The sequence below is a fragment of the Rhagoletis pomonella genome, unplaced genomic scaffold (genome assembly GCF_013731165.1).
Source record: "Rhagoletis pomonella isolate Grant_MI unplaced genomic scaffold, Rhpom_1.0 Rhpom_scaffold_00005, whole genome shotgun sequence".
Classification (NCBI taxonomy): domain Eukaryota; kingdom Metazoa; phylum Arthropoda; class Insecta; order Diptera; family Tephritidae; genus Rhagoletis; species Rhagoletis pomonella.
Genome location: NW_023458559.1, coordinates 4,615,177 through 4,637,767, shown reverse-complemented (window position 1 = coordinate 4,637,767; position 22,591 = coordinate 4,615,177). Strand labels below are relative to the sequence as shown.

The following is a 22,591-nucleotide window of genomic DNA, read 5'->3' as shown; positions in this document are numbered from 1 at the left end:
GCGACGTCTACTACAGCTGCCATGTAAAGGAGCGCAAATTCGGAGTTGGACTTGTGGTGGGAGAGAGACTACGTCGGCGAGTACTGTCGTTTACCCCGGTGGACGAGCGTCTAGCCACATTCCGCATCAAAGCGAGATTCTTCAACACCTCGGTTATCTGCGCCCATGCCCCGACGGAAGAGAAGGATGAAGTATCCAAGGATCTCATCTATGAGCGCTTGGAGCGCACGTACGAGCGCTGCAACCGTCACGATATCAAAATTGTGCTTGGCGACTTCAATGCCAGGGTGGGCAAGGAAGGGATTTTTGAAACCACCGTCGGAAAATTCAGCCTCCACGACGAAACGTCCGACAACGGATTTAGGCTGATCGACTTCTCCGGGGCCCGAAACATGGTAGTATGCAGTACTAGGTGCAAGCGTAAAAAGATCCATCAAGCTGCGTGGCTGTCTCCGGATCGAAAAACGAGAAACCAAATCGATCATGTTGTGATAGACGGAAGGCACGCTTCCACAGTTTTAGACGTACGCACACTTCGAGGCCCAAACATCGACTCGGACCACTATCTTGTTGCAGCCAAGATACGCACCCGCCGCTGTGCAGCAAAAAATGTGCGCCCAAATATGCAAGGAAAGCTTAACGTCGAAAAGCTGCAATCACAACAGACAGCCAGCGCTTTCGCTACTCGACTCTCACACCTGCTCTCAGAGAGCACTCTTCAACAAACCGACATATAAGAGCAGTGAAACCACATTTCCCGCTCATTAAGTACCGCCGCCGAAGAAGTAGTAGGATTTCAGCGAGCCCGAAAGAACAACTGATACGATGAGGAGTGTCAGGAAGCTACAGAGCAAAGAGATGCCGCCTGCAGGGCCACGCTGCGATCGGGCGCAACGCGCGCTATGTGGGACCGCTATAGGGATCTGAAGAGGGAAGCGAGACGTATTTGCCGCAATAAGAAGAGAGTGGCCGAAATACGTAAGTGCGAAGAGCTTGAAATTCTAGCCGACATGAAGAATGCCCGAAAATTTTACCAGAGAGTTAGGCGACTTACGGAAGGTTTAAAGACCGGGGCGTACTCCTGTAAGAACAATAATGGCGACCTAGTAACTGATGTCCAGAGCGTACTTAAATTATGGAGAAAACACTTTTCCGCCCTACTAAATGGTAGCAGCACGGAAAGTTGCGGAGAAGAAGAACCCTAGCCCGCAGTCGATGATGACCGAGTCGACGTTCCACCGCCTGACTATGACGAGGTACGTATAGCAATAACGCGGCTGAAAAATCTGGAGCTGACAGCCTGCCAGCTGAGCTATTCAAGTACGGCGGCGAGGAGTTGATAAGGTGCATGCTACAACTCTTGTGCAGAATATGGTCAGATGAACGCATGCCCGACGACTGGGATTTAAGTGTGCTCTGCCCAATCCACAAGAAAGGTGACCCCGCCATTCGCGCCAACTACCGCGGGATCAGCCTTCTAAGCGTAGGTTACAAGGTCTTATGGAGCGTATTGTGTGAAAGACTGAAGCCCACCGTCAATGAACTGATTGGACCTTATCAGTGTGGCCTTAGACCTGGCAAATCCACCATAGACCAGGTATTCAAAATACGCCAAATCTTGGAAAAGACCCGCGAGAAAAGGATCAACACTCACCACCTATTTGTCGACTTTAAAGCCGCTTTTGACAGCACTAAAAGGAGTTGCCTATACGCCGCTATGTCCAAATTTGGCATCCCCTCAAAACTCATACGGCTGTGTAAAATGATGTTGAGCAATACCACCAGCTCCGTCAGAATTGGGAAAGACCTCTCCGAGCCGTTCGCCACAAAACGGGGTTTCAGACAGGGCGACTCCCTTTCATGTGACTTCTTTAATCTGATTTTGGAGAAGATAATAAGAGCTGCAGAACTGAACCGCTCAGGAACAATTTACTACAAGAGCGTGCAATTGCTGGCTTATGCCGATGACATCGACATCATCAGTAACAAAAACCGCGAAGCCTGTTCTGCATTTTCCAAGTTTGATAGGGAAGCAAAGCAAATGGGTCTGGTGGTAAACAAGGACAAGACGAAGTATCTCCTGTCATCAAACAATCAGTCAGCACTGTTGACAGTTACAATTTCGAGAAAGTAGAGAATTTCGTTTACTTGGGAACCAGCATTAACACCGATAATAATGTCAGCATTGAAATCCAACGCAGAATCACTCTTACCAACAAGTGCTCCTTTGGACTGAGTAGGCAATTCAGGAGTAAAGTCCTCTCTCGACGTACGAAAACCACGCTCTATAAGTCACTCATCATGCCCGTGCTGGTATATGGCGCAGAAGCATGGACAATGACAACATCCGATGAGGCGGCTCTTGGAGTGTTTGAGAGAAAGATTTTGCGGAGGATTTACGGGCCTTTACGCGTTGGTGACCGCGAGTACCGCAGACGATGGAACGATGAGCTGTATGAGCTTTACAACGACATGGACATAGTGCACCGAATTAAAATACAGCTGCTCCGCTGGCTTGGCCATTCGAATTCGAATTGACACCAACGGTCTAGCCCTGAAAGGACTCAACTTGGAACCCGCCGGTGTTAGCAGAGGAAGAGGGAGGCCCCCACTGAGATGGAAAGACCAGGTGGAGAAAGACTTGGCTTCACTTGGCATTTCCAATTGGCGTCAGTTGGCACAGAAGACAAACGACTGGCGTGCTTTGTTGAATTCGGCCAAAATCGCTTAGGCGGTTACAGCGCCAAATAAGAAGAAGAAGAGAATAGATCTATAACTTTAGCAGTCAGTGTTGTAATCCCCACGAAATCCTTGACGGTGGTACATGGAGGGGAACGGTACATGACGGTAGGAAGTTTAGTTTGGGTTAAAGTCTCTCACTGACGGGGTTAGGCTTTCGATGCTTCCTCCTCGTAAAATAAACATGCGCAGTAAAAAGTCAGCTATTTAAGTCGACGAATAGTTTTATATTAACTTTTGTGAACATTGTTTATGTGTTTTTGTACAACATACCTCTATTGGTTACAATAATTTTAAGCCATAATAAACTATTTTTTAGTAAGTAAGTTATTGGTTATGAAAAATCATTTTTGTATAGGGAGCTCCCCCTAAAGTTCGTTCTGGCTACGCCCATGTACATCTTTAAAGTATTTTTTTAAGGTTTATATCAAATACGTATGTGTTATTTCAACTTAAAATGTATATTGAAATTCATTTGTAATGCTAAATAATATAAATTTATGCTTTCGCGAAAATTTTAAATAGATAAGTCCTGCTGCAGGAAAGCATTTTTCAGCCCTATGAAATCATATGTTCAAATAAGAAAACGACAGCACTGGCTACGACGGGGAAACTTTCGCAATGTGTTTTGAGATTAGATTGATATGATGGAGCAAAACGGACTTCAGATTCGTGTTCAGCGACCCTAAAAACATATTGAACACCTGGTCTGGTTTTATTAACCTTTCATCGATTTTTTGGTGGTCCTGCGTAATTGATTAAAATTTTAAATAGTGCGCCTTGATAACTAGCTTAAACTTTGTACACTTACCGATTTATGAACACATTATACAAGCATAGAACAGTGCGTTTCTATTGATAAAAAAGTGTGCCAGCGGAAAAATTGATTTTTTTTCTTGAGCTTCCTTTCAGAAGCTCAGGGCCTTATTCTGTATCACGAACGATAGGCAAAACGAACGATTCGCCTGCAGACGACAACCTCTCTGATTGTGATTTTAAACTCTGTCGGTCGTCTTCGTCTTGCTTTTCATACATTACATTGCAATGGTCTCGGTTGCGTTTAAACTGGCTAAAATGATGCTGCCAGACTAATTTTTGAAGCATTCCTCTGCAGACGAATCGTTCGTGATACAGAATAAGGCTGTAAATTTAGAATACTCATATCTCTGGTTCTATTAGAGGCACACATTCAGCTCTGGTGTAATTTTCAAGAGTATGTTATTAGAATATATTACTTTAACGCCATTTTCAAATATCAAACGGTAAAAAAGTTACGCGAGAAATCAGGAAAACTTAGTTAAATTTGGATAATCCAGAATCACTGATGTTTTAGCTAGTTTTTGGATTACAGAGAGCGGGTATTGCTTCAGATCGGATAAAACACTACAGTAACTCTTATTATGATCTATTTTCTTCCGAAAAATACCCAACAAATATAGCGATTTTGACCATATACCTAGGGTTCGAAATTTCAGACTTTGATATCGATACTGAGTACTTATTCTGGCATCGAGCTCATGGTATCGATACTTTAAAAGTATCAGGGAAAAAGTATCGATACTACTCAGTATCGGACTCATTGAAATACATACGTTGTTTGGGATACTAAAATTATTTTATTCTTCAATCATATATCTAAATAGTTATTTCGTGAAATTAAAACAATAGAAATTTAAAATATTTGATTTTTATTTCATTGCAGAACTTACTTTCACGTTAGAAGTATTTTTAACGTTAAATGTACATACATACATATATATATGTATATACTTTCAGGAATTTCAAATTTTATTAAGAATTTTTTAAACTTTTTGGGTATGCATTTTTGTAGCCTATTCAATTTTAGTATAATAATGTTTAGTATAATAATGTGCAAGGACAGAAACGCTCCTGCTCTGAAAATATTCAACGCGGGCCTCGATGCTGGTAACAGAGGAAGAGGAAGGCCTCCTCTGCGTTGGAAAGACCAGGTGGAGAAGGACTTGGCTTCACTTGGCATTTCCAATTGGGGTCAGTTAGCACAGAAGAGAAATGACTGGCGTGCTGTTTTGGAATCGGACAAAATCGCTCAGGCGGTTACAGCGCCAATAAAGAAGAAAGAAGAAGAAGAAGAATGTGCAAGTTTGAATTAAAAGTCAACGGTAGTAGGCTACACGTAAAGTTGAATAGGTTACAAAATGCATACCCAAAAGGTTTCTAAAAATTCTGCATTTTCGTGAACTTTGGGTAAAGTTTTATTGCCTTAAAAAATAAAAAAGGTTTATAAACTGAAAAATGTAAGAAACTGTAATTTTATTAAGCTCTTTAAACCTACTTTAATTTTCATGAATAAGGCCATTAAACTTTAGCTTATTGGTCAATGTTATTGTGGCTTATTAACATTTTAATTTTAATATTTTTATGGAGCTTTGTACCACGATTGTTCATTAGGAAAAATTGAAAAAGCTACAAAGTCTAAGCGGTAGAAGTTATAGCAGCTGAAGTCTAGAAAAAAGAAGTCTGATGAAGAGATGTGGTGATCTCCGAAATAGCTGCTATAACTCCTACCGCTTAGACTTTGTTGCTTTTTCAATTTTTCCTAATAAACAATCCTGGTACAAAGCTCAATAAAAATATTTAACTTATTTGGTTTATGTTATGCAACACACTACACGAAATTTGAGTTTATTTTAAGCGATGGACAAAATTGTATGAAGTAATACATATAAGCAAAGTAAATCGGGTTGCCAATGGAAGAAAAAATTTAAAAAGTGTGTTTTATAAAAAGTTTTCGATACTACGAGTACTTTTCAAAGTATCGAGTAAAATCACCCAATAAGGTATCGAGTACTAAAGTACTTTTTTTTATACCCTCAGTATCGATGCTTACTTAATATCGATGGTATCGTTCGAACCCTACATATACCTACGAAACTTTGTGTGGTTGTTCAATGTCTGATTAGCCCGGATCGGAGGTAGAAGCTCCGGGTAAATACAACGACTGCTTTATCGATCACGTGTTATATGCATGATGTCGAAAACGTAGATAATGATGTTTAACCGGGAAGTAGTGATAACCAGACATTGAACAACCGGCCCTAAATCTATCTTTCACGGACAAAGAAAATAGCATATGTCGGCAAAGCTCTTTTTACCGTCAATGGAATCATTTTAATTTAAATAAAAAGACGCTGTTGTTGCAAACAGAAACATTTTTAACGGTTGTGAATAGCTATATTCAAGAACTGTTGTGAATAGTGATAAAATAAATTTACATTTCTTTCCAATTGCAACATTTTTCTCTTTGACGGTAAACATGTTTTGTCGACTTATGAAGTCTATTTTGTATGTCCGTGAAAGACAGACTTATGTTGTTTTGTCAAATGTCCACAGATATGTATGTACAATGTACATTGCACATACATATGTATATCATTGTGTAAATTTTTGCTTGTACCTACTCGTATCATGGCATGTGATGTGAGAATACAGCTCACTAGGGCTATAAGATATATACGGATTATTCGGATAATTTTAAGAACCATTTTATTAATACAATCAAATACATTTTTCTGTTTATTTAAGGTGCTGGCCCCATGCAGGCTTGCTTTGCTTGCTTCGCTGCGAGAAGAATCAAAAATTATTTGGAATATACTAAAACGTATAAAGGCTGGCCAAATGGCAGCTTTTCTTCACTTGCTTTAAGCGCCTCAAAGTTTGAATTAGGCAAATGCTTTATTTGAAAGCGTTTTGTATGCTTTTGACAAAGAGGTATGATGTTCCTTTCGAAATACATAAATTCAAACAAAAATTTGCTTACTTAATTTAAAAAGTCACAGAAAATGGAGGTAATTCGAAATGAAATAAAAATGATTCATTGCTTCCATATTTATATTTAACATATCGTTATCTTATAGTAAAAAGTTGCAAAGCCCACTATTACAAATTTTACACGAGAGGAAAAAACTTCTTCTTCAAGTAAATAGCTTTTTTAAGTTATAGTTTTTTTAGTAAATGTAGATATAGATATGTATGTATCATTATTATAATTTCTTTTAAATGCAAACATTATTTCGCATTAATTTAAAAATAAATCTGAATGTTTTTCATACATTTTTAAGAGTTTTCTAGGAAATAATTATTAACGTTAAGGGAACAGACATTGACTTTTCAACCGGACAGCCGGTTACTTTGACAGCGTTCCAAGCCACCATTCGGCCAAGCAAGTTTTCAAAGTAAATCCAAGCAAATTGAAGTCAGCAAGTCGCGCAAAGCAAACCTGCATTGGGCCAGCGCCTTTATTCCTTGGAACGCTCCGGATACTCTGATGAACAGCTGTTTGTGTGCATATGCACAAATGTAAACTACATGAAAATAATGGCGATGAAGGAACCAAGTAAGTTGTTGCAAATTTTTTTGCGAAAAAACTTTACCAAATTAAATTAAATGTTAATAAGCACCGAAAAGTCCTCTTCTAGCTGGATCTGGAATGAATAAAGAAATACGCTCACTGTTTAGAATATCTAGATATCTGGATAACCCTATGAGCGGATATTAACCGGATATCCGGATAACAAATTGAGCATATGTTAACCGGATATTCGGATTTTATCCGAATATACGGTTAGTCCCAGCCCTACAGTTGACGTATTTCTGTTTGCCACATTCAGCAATTAGAAACCGCTTTAACGAAAATCACTCAAGAGCTACATACATACCTATGTATGTTGTTATCTTTTTTCCTATTAGTTTATAAAAGTTAAATCGAATTGTCTGTTTATTTAGCTTGACCCTTCTACTTAAGATTTCTTGTCTATATTTCTTTTCTTGTGTGCATGTTGGTATTTTTATTTTTTTTTTGGCAAAAGTAGGTACGTTTGGTTTCTATTGTTAGACATGAATATGCTGAAATTCGGAATGAAATTAACACTGGTCAATAATCCCGTAACTTATATTGGAAGAAAGAGATTTTGAGGTGGCACTGCTAGATTTTTTTTCTTCGTCAGCTCAGCTTAATTGCACGAATCCAGTTTTAACCCACAACCACTGCTTACAAACATATTCGACGTACATAAAATGTGTGTACCTATGTATGTAAATAACTACAAGTGTACCCAGCATCTTTATCTCCCTGCAGGGAAAGCTACTAGTTCTGAACTAGCCGAACTAGTTCACGTTCAATCCTTTTTCAATGTTAACGAGTGGTATTGTTAACATGGCGATGTCCTACGAGATGTCAATTGTCAGGCTATGCATCAGCATCTAGTAGCATCATACCAGTTGACGAGATAGTCTGCCAGTTCATCCTCCGTATGCCATTTTGCTAGCGGCGCTCCAGCAGTCGCAATGGCCGCCAGGGCAAAGCACTGGCGTGGTATACCTGAGGTCCGAGGGTCAAGTACTGGCGCAGGGAAAACTTTTTAATTTTATTTTAATTATATCCATATGTATATATAACCACCTCCAAGCGGACTTGAACCTGCGATCTCAAAACCAGAGCCGGTAGTCTTCATGCGACGCCAAAGCCGACATTTGTACGAAAAGCATATGTGACACGTAAAGTTAAAAGGGACCTATGGTCAGAAAAATCGGTTTTCACTTATTCATCGACTCTTATAGTAAACGGGCCACTCTTTCGAATGCAATAAACCGCAGCTTTCTAGCTGCATTAGTTTTTTTCACAATTTCACTTCAAAGTTAGGTACTTTCACAAAAAAGAGTACAAAAAAAACAAATCTGACCAACTATTCAGAATGACATGAATCCGAACAAATTTTAAATTTTGTCCGCCATATTGGATCCGCCATTTTGAATTTTTAAAAACGAACATCGGATTCGCAATCAGCGACACAAAAACCCCGGGTAACGAGTTTCGAGTGATTCCGATCAATTTTTAAAAAATTCATCCGCCATATTGGATCCGCCATTTTGAATTTCGGAAAACTAACATCGGCTTCGTAAGCAGCGACCCCGAAAACCCCCGAGTAACGATTTTCAATCCATTAAAAGGTTCAGAAGCATCAAAATCAACTTGGTAAACTTCAAAGTCGTTTTTTTCGAAATATTTTTTTCTGAGCGTAGGTCCCTTTTGACTTTACGTGTCACATATAATTGCGTTTTATTTGTATATTAATTAAGCTCAAGGCATTTTATTTTTATCTTTGGCAATTCAAAGGCAGATGTCGCTGAACGCTTAAGTTCGCCGAAATCGCTTTAGCACATACTAGTTAATGAACTGGTATTTTTGCTGATTGGTTTGGCTTTTCACTGCAGGGCTATTACATATTTAGGTACTCATTTCTGTATGAGCATACGTACATCACGATGTATGCACATATCTACGTACATAAAAAACTACATAAGTGTGTTGGTAAATCATTTTCTTATTTGGCATTCAAATGAAATTTTATCCACTTGTCTATGATCAATTGTCATTAAAAGTGTTTTGACTTTAAATTTAGGTATTTTTGCATTCAACCATGTGCATGTGCGTATGTATGTAAAAATAGTATACATACATATGCACATACTGTAAGTTTTCATGTGTAAAGAGCGAAATACACCACACAAGCGGCCTGTTAAACATCCCTGTGGGGAAAATCTCTAGTTTTGAACTGGTGCGCTCCTAGTACATTTAGAACCACTAGTTCACGATAAATCTCTTTTGCATGCAAGCAACTGGCGAATTTAACACAGCGATGTCATATGAATTGGAAATTGTCCCCCGCTGCATTACCTTTTCTATAGTTCAGAACCAGTCCTAAATTCGACATATGGGATCTAGTTCGCTTTGCACCCCATTTTTTATAGTTTCGAACCAGTTGTAAACGAAAAAAGTAACAAGATGTTTTCTTTTTGGGTTACCATGGTAGCAATTTTTATTATTTGCAGAGAAATGTATTTTCAATTTGAAATCAAATTTGTTTGAATGAATGTAAATTAAATTGTGTATTTGAAAACACGTTTACATACCTTTGGCTGTAGCTGAATTTGCAGAGGTGCTGACTGTTATGGGGTATATTCCAGAAGGCCCCATAATCTTAAGATGTTAACACAAATATTAGTTTTGTATTACCAAACTATGAAAAAGCATCTGCGACGTGCAGACTGGAAGCGTATTTGAACGAAAAACCCGCCAAGCAAAAATCTATTTAAAGTAACAAGCCCCCGCTTTTTCAGTAGTTTCGAACTAGTTCAAAATTCGCCAAATGAGGTCTAGTTCGTTGTGCGTCCCTTTTTCTATAGTTTTGAACCAGTTCTAAATTCGTTATTTTAGATATAGATTTCTAAAATTGTTTTTTAAAAGTACCACATATCGCTGCTTTTGAACTGGTGGCGATCTAGTTACTATCGGACTGGTTCGTTTTTGGCGATAAAGATCTAGTACGGGAATACAAATTTGGTTCACCAGTTCGGGGTTTCCCTACAGAGATATGTATGTACTTCAAACTTACTTTACCCATTTCGCCATACATCATGCAAACATGACCCCTTCCAGCGAATATCTTTAGTTTTCTTTCGGTTCACAATGTAAAAAATTTTGGGTTTCCTCCATTTATCTCTCTTACGTCCTCACTCGTTGAAAATTCTATTGCAAATGAGGCGATTTTACCATACAAAACGCAAGCCGTTTGATCAAATATCAACATGGCGGCCAGAAAATTAGTTTATTCATTATTTTAATAATTTTTCATTAGTACAATGAGACTTCTTCTATAGTACAATTTTCAATATATTTAGTAAATTCACAAGACGTGTTAACCGTCGTAAAATCTTAAACTTAACATTTTTATACCCGAGCGCACTTGTGCACAAGGGTATATTAATTTTGTTCACATAACGGTTGTTTGTAACAGCCGAAACGGGTCGTCATAGATATATACAAATGTATACATAAATGCTCAGAATGAATAGAGAAGTCGATTAAGCCATGTCTGTCTGTCCGTCCGTCTGTCTGTCTGTCCGTCCGTCCGTGTACACGATAACTCAAGCAAAAGTTGAGATATCTCAACGAAATTTGGTATGTAGGTGTGTTATGTTCAAGCTTACTTTTGGAAAGAACTTTATTTTATATATTCAATATAGGGATGTGTTTTACAAAGTTCAGTAATAGTACAAAGTAATCGATTATTAGTAAAGGTTAATGCTAACGTTGTGTTTACACCACAGTAATCTTACAACATCACTCTTTCCTAGAAAGCTATGTGTATGGCTTAACATTAAAATTAATTCATGTAGTATAAAAGGCTTTTTGAATTATACAGCAAATATAAATTTAGATCATAAAGCGAAAATTTGAGTTTAATACAAAATGTAATGAGTTATACAGCAAATATAAATTTAGATTATAAAACGAAAAGTTTGAATTTATATACATAAGTATTAAATATTTAATCGGGTTGGGGGTACAATCTTTCTTCCACTCCTCGTTCTAACAGCGGAAGCATTATCAGTTAATTCTATCGTGGTGCCTTCAAGAGGCTGTGAATCAAAAGCGGTGGTTTCTTTATCTCCCCCATTAGCGTAACCGTCCCCAATACTCCGTTTCAGTACCGGCTTTAATATGTGCTCTCGGTTTCTTCTGTAGACCACACCCTCAGGGTCTTGAACCATGAATGACCTTGGCTCCTTTAAATCTTTTATTATTGTACCCGGGCACCAAACTGATGTTGGTGTTTTCTTAAAATAAATTTTCTCTCCCGGATTTACTGGTTTCAAATTTTTTGCGGACGTATTATAATTTTGTGACATTTTAATCTTTTGTTTGTTTATTTGTCGTCTATACTCATTAACATCAACTAATTTTGATTTTAAATTTTCTTGTTGTGATGGCAATTTGGTTCTCAGCTTTCTCGACATCAGTAACTCGGATGGACTTGGAAGATCGTCTTTGGGTGTTGTTCTATAATGCAGAAGCGCAGTATATGGGTCTGTTCCTTTTTCTTTGCATTTGTACAACATTGTTTTGATTGTCTGAACAGATCTTTCTGCTAAACCATTTGATCTTGGCATATAAGGACTGGAAGTAATGTGTTCAATACACCAATCTGCGCAAAACTGTGCAAAGTCTTTTGAACTGAAAGGCGGGCCATTATCCGTTATGAACATAGCCGGTATTCCCTGTCTGGCAAAAATTGACTTGAGTTTCATTATAACCTGGGTGCTGGAATACCCCGTACTTAAAATTTCACATTCAATGAACTTTGAGTAGTAGTCAACAACTAACAAGTAAGTCTTTTTATCAAATTCGAACAAGTCAGCACCCAGCTTGTACCAAGGAATGTTGACCATTTCATGGCACAACAACTTTTGTTTAGGATTAGATTTACGAAATTTTAGACAAATTTCGCAACTGGAGACTACATTGTGGAGGTCATTATTGATATTAGGCCAGTACACAGAGTTTCTAGCCAAATTCTGGCATCTCTGTATACCCATATGTCCCTCATGTAAGTAATACAAAATTTTCGGTCTAAGATTTTTTGGTACAACAACTCTGTTATTTTTTAGCAATAGCCCATCTATCTCAACAAGCTCATCTTTAACTTGATAATAAGGCATCAATTCTTTATCAATTCGCTTTTTATTTGCGGGCCATCCATTCTTCGTAAAATACAAGAGTTTTTGAAAAATTGTATCTGTTTTTGCTGCCTCTCTAAACTCATCTAAGTGACTACTTGGCAAAGCAATTTGCGAAATAATTAAATTACAGTGAATATCAATATCTTTGTCCACTTCCGTCAGTGCATAATCTTTAAGTGGCGCTCTGGATAACGTGTCGGCAATAAACAAGTCCTTTCCGGGCTTGTAAACGACAGTAATGTTGTACGCTAATAATCTGAGCATGAATCTTTGCAGTCGCGCGGGAATCTTATACAAAGGTTTGTTGACAAGTGTAACCAACGGCTTATGGTCCGTTTCTACAAGGACATGACGTTCATAAACATACTGATGGAAGCGTGTACATCCGTATAGGATAGCATAGAGCTCTTTTTCGATCTGGGCATAATTTGTTTGTGTTTCAGTTAGTGAAGCAGATGCATAGGCAACAGGGTTCCTGTCATGCATAATGACTGCTCCAACAGCATATTTGGATGCATCGACTGACATGACTAATTGTTTTTTAGGATTAAAGTAGGTCAAAACCGGTACATTTGTAATTTCTTTAAGTAAATTTTGAAATTCTTCCTCTTGTTTATTGTCCCAATGCCATACTACATCATTCTTTAAAAGGTCTCGTAAATATTTCGTTTTTTGCTGACAGACTATCAATAAAACAACCCAAGTAGTTAATCATTCCCAAAAAGCGCTGTAATTCTTTTACATTTTTTGGTACCGGCATCTCAACTATAGATTTAATTTTCTCTTCATCTGGCTTAACGCCTTTTTCACTAAATATGTGTCCAACGAATTTGACTTCCTTCTTTAAAAATTTCGATTTTGATTTATTGAACCTTAGCCCAACACTTTGTGCCCTTTCCAAAACTGACTCTAAAATGGCATTATGTTTTTGAACGTTCGGAGCATGGATCAAAAAATCATCCATATATATTATTAGACCATTAATGTGGCCGAATAGTCTAATCATTTCTGAATGAAAAATTTCCGGCGCTGCATTGATACCAAACGGTAATCTCAGAAATCGGTAACGCCCAAAAGGCGTGTTAAATGTACATAACTTTGATGATTCTATATCTAATGGTATCATCCAGAAACCTGAGTTAGCATCTAATGTGCTGAATATTTTAGAACCTGCCATTTGCGACTTACATTCATCGATGTTCGGAAAGGAAAATCTTGGTCTGACTATAGCCTTGTTTAAATTTTTAGGGTCCAAACACACACGTAAATCTCCGTTGGGCTTAGCCACTAAAACTATTGAGTTGACCCATTCGGTCGGTTCACTAACTGGCTCTATAACCTTTAACTTCATCATACTGGACAGCTCCCTTTTTAGTGGCTCAAAAAGTCCAAATGGAACTCTGCGTGGTGCATCTACTACTGGTTGATAGTTTTCCTTTAATTTCAAATGACACTCACTTTCCAACTGCCCTAATCCTTTAAAAACTTCTTCATATTTTTGTAACAGGCTCTCGCAGCCTTTTGATTCACAGCTTATTGTAGTCACCATTTTTACCAAATTCATTTTAATAGCCAATTCAAGACCGATCACATTTTTACATTTCATATTAAGGACATAAAATTCAGCAGAATAACTTACTTTTTTATACAACAATTTTACATTGACTTTTCCTAGTAGAGGTAATCTTTCCCCGCTGAATGTTAAAATATTATGACATATCTTACTTTCTAGCTTACCGATATTTAATTTATTAAAGTTTTCGATCGATAGTAAGTTCGCCTGGGCCCCCGTGTCTATTTGACACTTCAGCTTCGCATTGTGTATCTCCACCTCAATGTTCCAGTCTTTCACCGCACCAGTTCTGCCACTGCTAACAATTTTACTCACTCCTATCACATTCGTTTTTGTTGTTAAGTTTTTGTTCCTGACAGTTTCAACATGTATTCCGCCCACGAAAAATTGCGACTCGTGATCTTCATTTTCTTCCTCTTCTGCACTTGTCTCGCTCTCTTCGTATACGTTTCTCACATATCTCTTTTGCCCGTTATTCCCCATGTTTCCTTTACGCCATTTTGTAAAGCAGACATTTGCAAAATGGTTCAATTTTCCGCACGTGTAGCATTTTTTACCTTCTGCCGGACATTTGGTTTTATGTACTTGCCCACATTTATCACACGTTCTTGATGTTTGCTGCTGAGCCTGTCTAGCACTCTTCTCCTTGTAGTTCAATGCAGATTTTCTGAAAGCTGCTACCTGTATGCTTTCGGTTGGCTCACGTTGTATCATGGCTGCATTTTCTTTTGCTAGTTCCATGCTATTAGCTATTTCAATCGCTTTATGCAATTTTATGTTGCCTTCGCTTAAGAGCCTCTCCTTTATTTTATTGTATTTTTGTGATAAACCGCATATAAAAATGTCCCTTACCAGATCTTCACGTATATCCCCGAATTCACAAGTTTTGCTAAGATTTTGCAATGCGGCAGCGTACTGACTTATTGTCTCTTCCGAGGATTGACGTTTTGTAAAAAACCTGTGGCGCTCTATTACTATATTGACTTTTGGAGTGAAATACATTTCCATTTTGCTCCATAAGTCGTCATATTGGACGCTGTCTATATCGACATTAAACGAAGTGAAAATGTTTAGACATTCTGCACCCAGATGGTGCAAGAGAAGTGCAACTTTTCTTTGCTCGGTTTGATTATCTAAAGCAGATGCACGCAGAAATATTTTGAACTGCGTACTCCAAGCCTTCCATTCCGCCGCCAGATTTGACGCTCTTATGTTCAAAGGTGCTATGGTAGTAGCAATAGATAGCACTCGATGTGCCTCTGACATGGTAGCGTTGCCTTCATCTACCATTTTTAATTTTTTATACACGTAGTATATACTATTTATATTTAATAGCTTAGCTTTGGTTGCGCGTTTTTAGCTTTTGAGTTATTTCGTTGTGCAACTATTTTAATTGACCCCACCTGACGCCATGTGTTATGTTCAAGCTTACTTTTGGAAAGAACTTTATTTTATATATTCAATATAGGGATGTGTTTTACAAAGTTCAGTAATAGTACAAAGTAATCGATTATTAGTAAAGGTTAATGCTAACGTTGTGTTTACACCACAGTAATCTTACAACAGTAGGTTTCCATTAATCCAAGGTAGGTTGGTATTGAAAATAGGCGAAATCGGACTGTAACCACGCCCACTTCCCATATAACGGTAATTTCCAGAAATACGAAAACTGCGATATTTTAGTAACTACTGAAGATAATTCACTCAAAATTGATATTTACAACAATTTTCAGACGAAAAATAAGAATATGATACATTTTTGGAAAATGTGCGTGGGCGTGGTTATTGTTCGATTTTTTTAATTTTCGGCCGTTTGGTATGCTGTACTAAGGCCCAACGACTGTGCCAAGTTTGGAAGAAATTGGTGCAGCGGTTACCAAGTGTACACGTGGAACCATAAGTGGGCGTGGCTACGCCCTTTTTCCACAAATTTATAATATTCTAATTATTGTTGTAAATATAAATTTTGAGTGAATAATCTTCAGTAGTTACTAAAATATCGCAGTTTTCGTATTTCCGAAAATTACCGTTATATGGGATGTGGGCGTGGTTATTGTCCGATTTTCTAAATTTTCGGCCATTTAGTATGCTGTATCAAGGCCAACAACTGCGCCAAGTTTAGAAGAAATCGGTGCAGCGTTTACCAAGATATTCACATTTAACCATAAGTGGGCGTAGCTACGCCCATTTTCCAAAAATGTATAATATTCTTATTTTTCTTACCTACCAAATTTCGTTGAGATATCTCAATTTTTGCTCGAGTTATCGTGTACACGGACGGACGGACAGACGGACAGACAGACATGGCTTAGTCGATTTCTCTATTCATTCTGAGCATTTATGTATGCATTTGTCTATATCTATCTCGATTCGTTTTGGCTGTTACAAACAACCGTTATGTGAACAAAATTAATATACCCTTGTGCATAAGTGCGCTCGGGTATAAATATCAGTTGATTGCATGCAAAAAAGATAGTTGGCTGACTAGTTGGGCATGCGGTTCATACTAGTTGTGAGGTAGTTTCCAACTAGTACATTTGACTACAGGGATATTTTACGACGTTTAATGTCGGCGATCTTGTGAATCGCCTAATTACAAATTAAGTAAGAACTAACTAAATCCTCAATCAATTACAATAATAATAATAATAATAATAGATTGGCGCTTACACATATGTTAGTGTTTGGGCGAGCTTCTCCTCCGATGTGTGGCGTGCGCCTTGATGTTGTCACACAAAGCGGAGGGACCTACAGTTTTACGCCGACTCCGAACGGCGATTGTATTTTTATGAGAAGCTGTTTTTCATGGCAGAATTACACTCGGAGGTTTTGCCATTGCCTGCCGAGGGACGACCGCTGTTAAGTAAAATCCTTTTTTCTATATTTTTGCGATGTTGCTTTGACCAGGGTTTGAACCCACGCGTTGCGGAGTGAAAGCGGGCACTGCTTACCACTACACCACAGCGGCCGACAATCAATTACAAGAACAAAGACAAAAACAAAGTTTAGTTAAACTCAGCGCTAAAGTAGATGCCCAGGGAAAGCTATTCTGAAAATAGTTATATAGGAGATGCCTATAGTTGCTCTGGTTTACAATATATCTCGTAGCAGCTGGAATGGAAATCCAAACACGTATGACGTTTAAATTAACACAAAGATTTTGAAGTTTTGTTCAAATTTACGCAGGCATCTTGTCAAACCTTCAAACACCCACATATACGACACAAATGGCTTGAGGCAATGGGATATTTCGCTTGGTTTGTCAAGCCGCTTTTGTGGTGTATTTTGCTCTTAAGTATAAGTACTTCAAACTGTTTATTTGTCTAAAATCACACGTACTTACTGTATGTAGAACTATGACCATATACACATATAGTGATCAACTTAAAAAAAAATGATTGGATTTGTTTGAAACTCGGATCCGCCATTTTGAATTTTGAAAATTTACATCAGATTCGTAATCAGAAACCCCAGAAACCAACTGGTAATGAGTTCCAACCCATGACAAGGCTTAAAACGTTCAGTATCAACGTTTTAATTTTAGTAATTTTTTAAGAATTTGATAGCCATATTGGATCCGCCATTTTGAATTTAAACAAATTACCTCAGATTCGTAATCAGCGACCCAAAAAACTCCCAAGTAACGAGTTTCGAACAAATCCAATCAGTTTTTTTAATTTATCGCCATTTTGGATCCCCCATTTTGAATTTTGAAAAACTGACTTCAGATTCCTAATTAGCAAAGCCCTTGTAACAAGTTCCAACCCATGACAATGGGTTAATCGTCCAGTATCAACGTTTTAATCTTATTAGTATCTTTTTGAAAGCATATTTTCGGGCACTAGTCCCATTCTAACTGTCCAAGCCAGGTATTTCATTACGGGAATATTCCCGAATAATACAGAGTAATTACATATAAAAACATTATTTTTAGCTTCATTTTAACATGTCACGAAAAAAAATTAGAACATCAGCGTTTTTATAAAAAACTGATCAGCGCAACCTCTAAAAACCTTTTTTTATCACAAATAACAATAATATGGGGTAGCGTTTATGAATTAAAAAATAAAAAATTAACCACTCACATGGATAAGAAATAATGTCCATGGGCGTTATTTCCCCTGCGCCTTATTACACGTCACCGTAAAGCTTGCATGATTTTTAACATTTCTGACATTAATTCACTTTTCAATTCTGTACTAATGTCAATGACATTACATATTTCCACAATTCTTCTGATATCACCGAAATCGTAATTACAACAACAGATTTTTTAAAATAATAGCTACAGAAAATACCGTCTAGCAATGTCTTCAAAGAAAACCCGTTTTTTCGCACTACTGAAAAATTTGAATGCAGTAAGGTAGGCGGTTTTGCAACTGATCGATGGGCGGGTTTGCAAGAACATCGACGATTTGTTTCTTGAAATCATTTTTTAGCAAATTCTTTTATGTTTGGCAATTTAAAGGCTTTATTTCTTTTTTTTATAACAAACGCTCCCTTGATTATCCGGACTGGCCGAGAAAATTGCGCTTTAGAAAGTTTATTAATTTTATGATTCGTAGAATGGTTGCGATTTTGTTCGAAATGTACCATTTTTTATATTTTTTCCAGTTTGGTACATCACATGCAGCAAAATCTAAGGCCATGGCAAGAAGATATTCTTGGTGTAATAGGGTTGTGTTTTCCTCCTGCCCGGAGTTTCCAAAGAGTCCCGGATTTTTCCGAAAATTAAGTTCGAAGTTAAAAATTATAATATTTTGTTCAGTTGATAAATTTGATTATGTAATATTCACATTTCCATGTGAAAGCGCGTTTTTAGTGCACATGCAAATCTAGTATTTTCATTCCCATGCTTGGAATAACCTGGGAAAGTCGTAATGAGCCTACAAGTATGTATTTCAAATATAAATAATTACAAGTAATTTTTAGCAAAAAAAAATCGACTTAAAAAAAAAATATATATATCTATATATTTCATGATCCAATGATCGGATCTAAACCAAATTAGTATGGGACCACCTATGAGACACTACCTTTTCGTTGCAAAAAAAAAATTATTGAAATCGGTTGACGTGGTGCAAAGTTATGCGGTATGCCTCATAGGTGGTCCCATACTAATCTGGTTAAGACCCGATCAGTGGATCATGAGATATATACATATATTTTTTTTTATATGACAGTTGAAATCGGTTTTTTTGCTAAAAATTACTTGTTACTTTCTCTTTTCTTGGAACATTTTGGCTCTTTTTACACTTTAGAATATATATTTAGTTGCTGGACATTCTTTTCCATTGTGTTTATTCTTTATATACACACACACGAAAATTGAGATCGGAACATTACCTGCAATTGGAGATTGAAAATTGGCTTTCTGACTTAATGTTCTTTACCGATATGATGGAAAATTTGCAAGACTTGAATTTGTCTCTACAAGGAGAGAATAAAAATGTTTTTGATTTGGCGCAAATTATTTTAAGTTTTGAAGCTCAACTACGTAATAAAAAAAATAAATGTAAAATATTGCACATGATTTAAAACCACATTTTGAAAAAAGATTTGCCGATTTGAAATTATTTAAATGTACGTTTGCATACTTCAGAAACCTTTTTTAACCGACTTCCAAAAAAGGAGGAGGTTATCAGTTCGTCGGAATATTTTTTTTTTTTTTAATGTATGTTACCGCATAACTTTGGACCACGTCAACCGATAATTCTTTTTGCTTCGGAAAGGTAGTGTCTCAGAGGTGGTCCCATACTAATCTGGTTAAGATCCGATCAGCGGATCATGAGATATATATATATATATATTTTTTTTTTATATGAGAGTTGAAGTCGGTTTTTTTTTGCTAAAAATTACTTGTTTATGTAACATAATTGAGGATGAATTTACAATATCCGAATAATCCTTTTTAAGACAAGCGAAGAAGAGTTGGAGTTTTTGGAATTAAAAAAGATAAGGCACTGGAAATGCAACATGAAGCTTTACCATTGCCTTGAATTCCGGCAACAGGTACAAGATTTAAAATATCCGCTGTTGAAAACAGCTGCGTGCCGTATATTTTAAATTGTTGGTACAACGTATAACTGTGAGTCTTTGTACCTGCTCTACGATGAAATTTGTAAAGTCAAAATAACGTTCACAATTGCATTCGTGTACCTGATAATTATTGAAAGTTATAAAAACTATCAGCTTTTCGAGTTCGCGTACGCAAAACACTTGCAAAATAGGGAAAATTGAAAGAGCAAAATGACATTTCATTTTGAGGGAAAGCTGCTAGTTTCTGCTGGGAAAATTTTTGGCAACAGCAATTTGCCAACAAGAAAACAGCTGATCAAAAACAGCAGGTTGGAATTTACCCAAATCCCTAAATTGAATTAAATTAAAATAGTAAAATGCGACTAATTAAACTTGTAAGAAGTAAGTACTTATACGAGTCACTTAAAAATTATTAACCTTCATACACTTGTCAGTCGTAGGGAAATGCTTGGTATAATTTTTATGGTTAAATTACTGACAGGCTCAACTTCAAGTCCGTCTCTTCTGCCTGATGTTAACTTTAATGTTCCCTCTTGTGTATCAAGACACTTTTGTTCCCTATTTCTGAAAGCCTGTAAAACTAATTTTGAATTGCACGACCCGCTCTGTTTCTTATGCCAGGATTTTAACTCTCATTCCAGTACGTTTGATATATCAGATCCGCTTTTCGTTATTAAGAAAGCGATACTTTCCTTTCTCAATAAATGAATTATTTACATAAACACATAAAATCAGCTGATGAATTTAGTTCATTAGCTGAACAGTTTTAGATCTCGACACTTAACAAATTCTTGCCTTTCGTGACTCGGTGCAAAAATTCAAAATAATGGTTCCGTACGTCATGCGGACTACGCCCCTCGTACGGACGGACGGGAGAGGAGGCTAAAACCGTTGCGATTATTATTGTTTGTTTAGTCAGTGAAGTGTGTCAGGATAAGACTTCGGGATTTGTTTCCTTTTTACTTTCGAATGTAAACAAAATTTCTATCAGCTGTTCGTCTAACTTCGAAGCAAGGCGAATTTATATAAGGTGGTGTTGCTAGATCAGCTGATTTAATTCGCCTCGGTACACATGTGTCAAAATTTCTTATGAGTTGCAATTTTCTTTCCCTCTTCTTCCTTGAGCCAAGATAGATGAAATTTGACATTTGTGTACCGAAACTAAAGCAAAATACATATAAGTTTTTGTTTTTGTACTACCCCCACCACCTTATTGTCGTGTTCTATGTCAGAGTTACTTTACTTCACTGCCTTTTATGTATGTATTATAACAGAGTTGCATAGCTTAAGACTGATATTATATTAGAACAATGTTGTATATAATTGTAGTATATCAGTAACAGTGGTAATGGTATTGTTGCCGATAAAACAAACTACGTAGAGTAGCCGCTCAAATGCAACCCTGCGTAATCATCTTGTCATCTTTTCAAACCTCCATGCGCGCTTATTTCCTTTATTCTTCATATTATTTCTTTTGCTTCTATCCTCGCCTGCGTTCACATGGTAATTTAACTAAAGTCAACTTAAAGTTAGAAAAATTTATTAAACTTACAAAGGAACTAAGGTAAAAAACTTAAACTGAACTTGTATGTTATAAATAAAAATGTAAATTGAATTTGTAAACATTTTAGATTTTTAAAGCTCGCTAGAACACTTAATTGCTCACTTTAATCTTCACTACATTGTGGGCGCCGTTCGATATTTACATTCTTTATTAAATAAAACGAGCTCTTAGAACTTGGTGGACTTTTGCAGCAGCGCAAATTGATAGCGTGCATAACCTAACTTTGCCCGTATCGCCTCCTTCACAAACTTTGCAGACATCTGCCGGTGAAGAGAGCATCAATGTACGCGCGCCGCAAGACCAGCTTAGCATTAGTAAAGCAACACAACTTCGTTGGCAGCAGCTTGAGGAGACAATGCGTCTAAAAGAGGAATACTTGAAAGAGAAGTTTCGGATTTTGAGTGTAGAAGCAGGGGATGAAAGCAACGTTGGCGAACTCGGCGTTCCACAAGCATCAGGAACCGTCGTAGCTGACAATGTGCATATCGCGTCAAACGCTACATCGGCGAGTATAGAAATTGACAACCAGCAAGTGGATGGTGTCTATAGTGCGCAAAGGGATTTTTCAAACTTTTCTATATCAAACATGCAAAGTGCAAAGCACACTTCGCATCAGCGCACGTTAAACAACGAATATAACATAACATCAATGCAACTAGCATCGCGGCAGTGTGTGCCACGAGACTTGCCGACGTTTAACGGAGACCCTGATGAATGGCACATATTTATCAGCGCTTATGAGCAAAGTTCTGCACTTGCAGGTTTCTCTAACCATGAAAACCTAATACGCTTGCAGAAATGTTTGAGGGGAAAAGCCAGAGAAGTTGTGCGTAATCTGCTGGTATTGCCCGACATGGTGCCGAATATTATCAACACATTAACAAGTAAGAAAGTCTATGTTCGGGCGGAGCCGAACATTAAATACCCGGCGCAAGTATTAAATATATGTTTTCCACCTTTCCGAAAGCTACCGCTACATGATAAGCCGGGGTGTATACATTTTAAGTAACTTAGCGTCCTTAAATTTCGAAATATTGAAATTTGAAGCATTTCTGAAATTTACCGTTATATGAAAAGCGGCCTCAATTTTAGTCCGATTTCAACAATTTTCAACG

At 37.3% G+C, this 22,591-nt stretch overlaps 1 protein-coding gene across 1 annotated transcript; it reads right to left on the bottom strand.

The window, feature by feature from the left end:
• Window positions 1-12,937: 12,937 nt before the first annotated feature.
• LOC118739760 (uncharacterized protein K02A2.6-like) lies at window positions 12,938-15,163 on the bottom strand. Its single transcript, XM_036471267.1, has one exon. The coding sequence runs from the start codon at window positions 15,161-15,163 to the stop codon at window positions 12,938-12,940; it is 2,226 nt and encodes a 741-aa protein (XP_036327160.1).
• Window positions 15,164-22,591: the final 7,428 nt, after the last annotated feature.

Bases quoted from the DNA above. Each gene is read 5' to 3' on its own strand.
- LOC118739760 (XM_036471267.1), bottom strand. From the start codon at position 15,163: ATGGTAGATGAAGGCAACGCTACCATGTCAGAGGCACATCGAGTGCTA.